The following is an 8,409-nucleotide window of genomic DNA, read 5'->3' on the forward strand; positions in this document are numbered from 1 at the left end:
AATTAAATAAAAATAAGCAACACCTATGTTAACTTTTAACCAACCTATAGATAAAATAAGGAAAATTTTAAATAATAAGCAACAACAAAATATACTTAATGGTGACTGGCAGACTTTAACATGCTGCAGCATTCATACACTTACCATTTGTAGAAGAGCTTAAAATTAATCTATTCCATTGTATTATTGTACTTACAGTATTTACTGAGAACATAATAACGGCATGTACAGTGGGTACGGAAAGTATTCAGATACAATTTAAATGGCCTGTGTTTGAGATGAAGGGACCCATGTGCATCAAGCTGTCTGTAATTCAAGTTCAATCTGGCTAAGAAGAGTCCCTGAGCACCAGGCTCAAATAAAGTTTGATTTACTGGTCATTCACACGCTGAGAAGACAATTGAGCACTTCAATAATTACATGGCATCTGTGAGGATATTTTCATTTGTATGATTCTTACTATCCTGTTTCCTACTCTACAGCGATTTCATACATTTCATTGTGTTTTTTTGCTGTAGCTTGTGCTGTGGTGCACATTACAGGTAACCTTCAAATTGAGCCGTTTGCTGTTCCAGCAGGAATCTGATAGCACACATCACCTTAAAACACTGCAGAGACCAGAGCCGATTGTTTTTAGATTTGCTTTTACAATGAAGCACCACAACTGCAAATCTGTCTGCCATCTTTTGGTGAAATACTCATAATGGTCAATGGTCAATATTGATGTTAACAAGTCTTAAGACAATGTCAAAAGACATTAACCAACATTAAAATGACGGCTTCGTAAAATGACGGTTGAACCCCTGATGTCACGGATTATTTTACCGATCTTGTTGCTACGTTTCTGGACCTTGATCGAGTAAAGACCCTTGCTGTCTATGGGAGGGTCAGAGAGCTGTCAGATTCCATCAAAAATATTTTAATTTGTGTTCTGAAGATGAACGAAGGTCTTACGGGTTTGGAGCGGGTTTGACAGAATTTTTGGGTGAAGTATCCCTTTAACTATATTCATCATTGTTAATGTTAACTAATGTAATTAAGTAATGTTAACAAATGAAACCTTAATAAACACAATTAAATAAAAATAAGCAACACCTATGTTAACTTTTAACCAACCTATAGATAAAATAAGGAAAATTTTAAATAATAAGCAACAACAAAATATACTTAATGGTGACTGGCAGACTTTAACATGCTGCTGCATTCATACACTTACCATTTGTAGAAGAGCTTAAAATTAATCTATTCCATTGTATTATTGTACTTACAGTATTTACTGAGAACATAATAACGGCATGTATGTCAATAGCAGCATAAAAAATATGTACTACCACAAAACATGCTGATTAACCAGAAAAGCTTGTGATCTAGCATTACTAACACTCCTCTAAAACAGCACAGTGTGTCAGACTGGGATTAATGGACCTGCTTCAAGGCAAGCATTAGAGAAAACAATGCGTGTTAATAAGGAAGCAAGGCAGCGCACTCATGAGATCCAGAGAAAGCCCTTATCTCCAATCAGACAGGGAGTTTTAGCATGCATGAGTAAGCAGTCAGGGTTCTTATTCATATAAGTATGACTCTTATTCACTGCAAAGAAATCAGTTTCTTAATCAGTATGTGTGTTGGTGTTGCTGTTGCTCTGGACAGCAGCGGGGGTGCGTCTTCAGTGTCAGCAATGAGACTTTTGCTGTTTTTCTTTCCTTTCGTTTCTTTCTTTCTTTCTTTTTTTATCTCTATGTTATTTCGGGACGCTAGAAAGGCACAAGTAAAATTAATTCGCCAATAAATCAAACAAAAACGTTTATATACGTGCGAAATTGAACTGAATCATAATTGGTTTACATGCAAACTGCGTAAATAATGTTAATTATATGACTGAGTCATGAATAATAACGCGTAGGCTACAGGACAGTTAAAGGACAGGCCCATACAGAGCACATTCCTTATTTTAGGTCTGAAGATTTTGTCGAAGGTTATGTGGCCTAAGGACACATTTTATTTTCTAGTCGGGCATTTGAAACCAAGATTCGACATTTTCAAATAAAGCTATAATTGTCCTCTAGAGCTCGCGAGACTCTTCTGTGCATGTAGAAGGACAAGTGTCTGATGATGCCTCTGTATACCACAATACCTCTACTGATGCTTATGATCGACTACGGAAAAGAACATTAACAAATACATCCATCAATGCAGCATTAAGTACACCAAACGATGACCGCAAATCCATACACATCAATAACTTGACCATATTGTCCGCTCATCCTCCACTGCATCCCGGCTATGTGACGAGAAATAAACATGTCGCCTGATCGTACCTGAGACTGTAAAACAGCGGTTTATTCGGTCCTTTCCGTCCGGAGATGCAGAAATTCAAAGGTCTCTCAAACACTCACTCAAGATCATTGCGTGCATTACGCGTTCATGCGCGTGTGCCACATTGGCCGTGTCTCAAACACTAGTGAGCTGCCTACCTAGACAGCATTTTGAGCATCATAGTCGCTTTCGGCGTCAGCTGACTTGGAACGCGTTTATAATCCCAAAAATGCGCTCCGTGGCTTTTGAAACACAGCCGATGTGAAGGAAATGTGAGAGGTCCGGTGGCAGGCGCACATAGCGGTGGCAGGTCGAGTGGCAGGCGCATTTGGCGGTGGCAGGTCCGGTGGCAGCTGCCACTGGCAGGCGCACATAGCGGTGGCAGGACGAGTGGCAGCTGCCCCTGCCAAGCAAAGATTTTACCCTTACTGGGAAATGTGCAACATTTTTTTTCAATGAGAGAAAATAAGAGTAAAACAGCTGTACTCAAGATGGGACCGTCCTGTTCCTCTCACGAATGCCCTTATTCCTCCCTAGAATACAGACTCTCTGTGTAAGTGAATTAAAGGGGATTGGGACAGTTTTTGAATTTCCGACATGAGCAAGGTTTCTTGCCATAAATTAAAAACATCAGCCGAACACATGATATATATTTCTGTAATACTGAAGATGTTAACTACCCATTTGAGGAGGATGAAAGGATACGTCACATACACTTTTCTGTAAACTGAGCCCAAAAAAATTATTTGGTAACATTTGGGTGATTGGGACACAACGTTTGGGCGATTGGGATAGCACATTTTTTCATTAATTTAGGGTAGTGTAAGAATATTTACTGTATTGCACAAGTTAGTTCATACTTTAATATAATTTTATATGCAATATTTCATTTTCTGTTCATCATTATTAAGAGCCCATGTTTATTTCTGTTCAACTTTATTTCTCACTTCATAAAACCATCCAAAATTCATACAACACAACACAACACAACACATGTAATTGAGTTAAAAGAAGGCTTGAAGTCCAAAAGTCATTTAAAATATTTAAAAATCAAATATTAGACAAGTCAAAAATTTTTTTTTATAATAATTGTTGGGTGGCCCCATCACCAATTAACTATTTGACAAAGAAGTTGCACAAACCTTTAACAGAAACATGAATATGGTTTATTACTGCAACAAAATTTTTTTTTTTAAGTTTATCTATAGGCTATGCTGCTATTTTCAAAACGCTTCTATTTCAGAATTTTTATTTGAGCAAAAATCTAGCTAGTTCAGAAATATTTTTGTGGTTGATTAGGGCTTGCCAAAATAAAAAAGGTTGGAAACCATTGATTACAGAGCATATACAGTGATTCTCGATTACAAGGTAAATCCTTTTCTTAATTAGCAAAGCCTTTAAGCACTGTCCCAAATCAACCAAAATGATGCGGTCCCATCCACCATTCATGCATTTCATGGTCAACTTCCTGTTTGAATATATATATATATATATATATATATATACATACAGTGGGTACGGAAAGTATTCAGACCCCCTTAAATTTTTCACTCTTTGTTATATTGCAGCCATTTGCGAAAATCATTTAAGTTATTTTTTTTATATATATATATATATATATAACAATAACATAATATGCAATTCAGTAACATAAAAAAACCCTTCCTGTTTGATGCCTGCCCCGCCCACCTACATGATGTCACACCAATGAGGGCATCCTATTTTAATTATGTGGTCTTAAACCTAGGACTCAGCAAAAAAAAATTATTTTCACTCATTTATTTTCAGAAAATAAATTCTGTACACTGTCCCATTTGACCTTATGTCACAATCACCCTTAATTCACCCTACTGTAGTATGTCCAAATTCATAATAGAGTACGAACGTCCCAGGAGGACTTGAACGCAGCATTACACCAAGGACTCAGCAAAAAAAAGTTTTATTTTCACTCATTAGATGAGAAAATAAATTCTGTATAGTTATACTGTCCCGGACAAAGTACTCAACTCCATTACTTGAGTGAAAGTACAGATACTGCTGGTCAAATATTACTCAATTACAAGTAAAAGTTGTAAAGACAGATTTTTACTTAAGTAACAGTACAGAAGTACTTGCTTTTAAAAGTACTTAAGTACCAAAAGTAAATGTCCTTTTTTATGTCAATGCACTGTTTTATTGTTGTACGTAATACTTGCAATACCTCTGAAGCAACTTACAATACAATACACTGACTAGCTTGTAGTATCTTTGGAATAAAGAGCTTTTAGAATGTTAAAAACCTATGGGGGAAAAAAATTAACACCTCTACCCACCCCCACAAAAGCAGGATGGTAGTGATCTCACAGCTCTGACAGTGTGTGCACACATCTATGTGTAACCATTCATCCACATTTGAACAGAGTGGACAGTGAAATCCAGTGAAATTTAAATCAAACCTGCTTTAAAACCCAGCAACACAACTGTAGCTGTATAACTTTACAACAGCAACACTGCTTTAACAAAAAAGCAAAACAGCAAGGCTTATTTGACATCAAAACAAAAATTTTAAAAATGCTGTCTAATCGCTCTCGTGGTACTTTAATGTCACACACTGAATCTGTGCAGTGCTGCTTCAGTCAAACACCTTTTGTGTTTTATTAGGAGATGCACAACAGTTCTTCTGTGGCTTTATAGGCAATATTTTCACTTACGCAATTTAGCAAAATCAGACAATATTGTGTCTAATATATACCACAATATTAATTTCTTATTATTGAATTGTTGTAAATAAATATCACATTTGCAACTGGTCAGTGTTCAAAAAATGCTGGGAAATCACTTCATGTAGCCCTACAAGAGTGATTACTGATAAACTGTCTGAAAAAAAGACTTTTTTTTAGAGAAGAAAGAAATCACCCACTGACTTTCAAAGCTGCTAATGACTTTCTACTTCGAGGACCTTGATAGAAATGTAGTGGAGTGAAAAGTACAATATTTGTCTTTCAAATGTAGTGAAGTTAAAGTCATAAGTTTCCAAAAAAAATAATACTCAAGTAAAGTACAGATACTCAAAAAGTGTACTTAAGTACAATACTCAAGTAAATGTACTTAGCTACTGTCCGCCTCTGCATTTGACCTTATGTCCTAATCACCCTTAATTCACCCGATGTAGAATTACTGGAATTGTTGATCCTTCCCTGGTCTTTACACACATGGTTCACATTATTCAAACTTCGCAATCACCTTTTCTGACGTTATATATTTCATGTATTAAACAGGCTACCTCTCTGAAATAAAACAAAGACTTTATTAAATTAATTTAATTTGAATGATACTTTCCTGAAATAGAAATAGTAAGGATAGCTGAATAAATCTATATAATTAAAACAACAACGAAAAGAAATAGCGTGAAGGCTTTAATTGGACCTAATTCCCTTTAGAGGGCGCCGAAGTCATTTATTATTTAGACAGATAAATTACATTTGATAAAACATGAATGTATTTCGCCATTTTACATTAATTGTACTGCACCAATAGCTCTTAATATTTAAAATAACGACTTAACAAGACTAAATAAGGTAACATTGTTACTAAAACACTGTTACAAAAAAACTTTAGGCTTTAAAACACCCCAACCACTAGAGGGCGCAGTGCAGCCTCTTATTAGTATTCTACTAAAATACATTTTAAATAAATATAGCATTTGATTCAACGTTTTTCCACAACTTTCCCCCTCCTAACATATGACACCTCTACACAAGATAAAACATTTAACTGGACAAGAAAAAAAAAATACTTTCACAAAAACCAACGAGATCTGTAACAGAGCTTAACCACTAGAGGGCACAGTCGCCATTTCGTTTTATATTCCATCATATAAATGCATTTTCTTTTCATTATTAAATTTTTTTTTAAATAAAAAAGATTCCGCTGCGAGCAATCCCTGATCTGAACAGCAGACCGCAAACAACAACGCATTTAAATCACATGACCTGTCGCCACGACGTGTTTGTAGCTCATCCGGGTCACACGGCGTCAGCATGGACACAGGGAATGTTCTTGCGTCTCTGGTAGGCAGTTAGTTATTTTAACTTATCAACAAACACAAGGCACTGTATGATAACGTGATAGTATTTTATTGAACCGATGCTCTCATGTAGCGAATTTTCATAACCGTTCAGAGCCCAGAGTAATACATCTAACGTTATATATCTTAGTTAGCCTGCATGCTAACAAGCATGTTATGGGCATATGGCAAAAATATCGAAATAATTTCCTTAATCAACATCTGATATTTATACTCATCCAGGTTTAAGATGCTTAGGTAGTACTATAAAAAGGGTACTTGACAGCGTTGATGAATACATGAGTTCTTCGTTAGTCTCTTGAGGCAGCGTTTGTTTTTAACGACACGGGTTTTACGTATTAGATTTATTAATACACTTCAATGTTCAATTTTCCACTGAATTTAGTATTTCTGTCTTTAATAAACAGGGGGTAGAGGGAGCCACTGCGGCTGCGCATGCGCTCTCTCTTCCAGCAGAGGCGTATGGAAATGATGTGAGTTGGGATGTTTTGTGAAATATTTGTAAAAGTATCCCATCTCAAAACACTAACCATATTGTATGTTTGCCATCAGGCCCAACTGGAAGTAATGTGGGCTATGAAAGCCTACAATCACGCAGAAGTTTACTATAATGTAAGTGAATGAGTGTCACAATCCCATAAATCAGTGGTTCCCAACCCTGGTCCTGGAGGCACCTCAACACTGCACATTCTGCATGTCATGTCCAGGACCAGGGTTGGGAACCACTGGCTTAAATGTCCAGCTTCACTGACAGGTTTATTTCTCTACAGCTTATTTCCTCAGTTGATCCCAAGTTTCTAAAACTAACCAAATCAGACGAGCAGATATACACTAAATTCCGGGAAGCATTTCCTGACCTTAGTATTCAAGTTCTGGACCCAGAGCTGCTGAAGTCAGTGGATGCTAAAGAGGTGCGTGACGTCACTCTGGTGTTTAATGTTAGATTTCACTCATGACGAGTCTGTCAAGCTATCTTTCCATTTTTTTCCAGAAATGGAGGCCCTTTTGTAACCAGTTTGAAGGAGTTGTAGAAGACTTCAACTATGGTACATTATTACGTCTAGACTGTCAAAAGGACTACACGGAGGTGAACACGATATTTGGTATGTGATGCCACACGTTCACTCCTTTTAGTAGTTTACACACATCATACAAGTGCACAGGAAACGGATTAAGAACAAAAAGCCTAATTTTCCCCTCCATTTTCATTTCAGCGACCAGAATCCAGTTTTATGCCATTGAGATTGCGAGAAACAGAGAAGGAAACAATGACTTTGTCCACAATGCCAATTCAAAAACCAAACAACAGAAGAAAGATAAGAGCTAATCATAACAGCTTACTATTTGAACTGGCCTTCTTGATGTAGAGATCTTTCTACACATAAAGCTCAACAGTGGAGAAACATGTTAAATGTCCTACTTATTTTTTCCCACTATGTAAGTGTGTAAAAGTTGTTTTTCTCATTTGTACTCAAAAGTTAATTCAATTTAGATTTTCCTGCAATGTGTGGTACCTTTTGTTTAATAAATAACAATATAATTCCCACTGAAACAACTGCTTCTGTATTGTGTGATTTGATTGTATTGTAATTAGAATTGCCGTGGTTTGAAAGACAAAACTGCATTTGCAACCTATTTTTTTTCAATATGTTGTCAATTTGAGTGAATCAGGATTTTCAACAAAGCACAACTCTTAAGTAATAGATGGCATTGTTAAAATTAAACACCAACATGGACATGAACAATTTTTTTTGATGGTTCTCAGAACCCGCTTTTGAGGAGGATTTCGATGGGATGTGGAGGCTGAAGTTCAAAGTTCACCTTTAAGAACATCCTGATGTATCCCAATATTGACTTTTTCTTTACATTTTATCATGATTTAGCATTTTTGCTGAACTTTTACTGCATCAACAGGCATTACTGCTAAACTCAGATCCATCCAATAAAACATTGTTGAGCAGATTCCATTCACTATAGACTTCCACGACTTTGATTTACCGGAAACTCCAGGTTTTCTATGACCATGG

The 8,409-nt window shown here is 36.4% G+C and overlaps 1 protein-coding gene across 1 annotated transcript; it reads left to right on the forward strand.

Annotated features, from left to right (window-relative positions):
- The first annotated feature begins 6,268 nt into the window (after window positions 1-6,268).
- On the forward strand, window positions 6,269-7,934 carry pbdc1 (polysaccharide biosynthesis domain containing 1). Its single transcript, XM_016236028.1, has 6 exons — window positions 6,269-6,365; window positions 6,790-6,855; window positions 6,935-6,994; window positions 7,153-7,293; window positions 7,374-7,485; window positions 7,597-7,934. Exons 1-6 carry the CDS (start codon window positions 6,336-6,338, stop codon window positions 7,707-7,709), a joined length of 522 nt encoding a protein of 173 aa, XP_016091514.1. The 5' UTR covers window positions 6,269-6,335; the 3' UTR covers window positions 7,710-7,934.
- Window positions 7,935-8,409: the final 475 nt, after the last annotated feature.

Source organism: Sinocyclocheilus grahami, unplaced genomic scaffold (genome assembly GCF_001515645.1).
Source record: "Sinocyclocheilus grahami isolate Dianchi unplaced genomic scaffold, SAMN03320097.WGS_v1.1 scaffold478.1, whole genome shotgun sequence".
Taxonomy (NCBI): domain Eukaryota; kingdom Metazoa; phylum Chordata; class Actinopteri; order Cypriniformes; family Cyprinidae; genus Sinocyclocheilus; species Sinocyclocheilus grahami.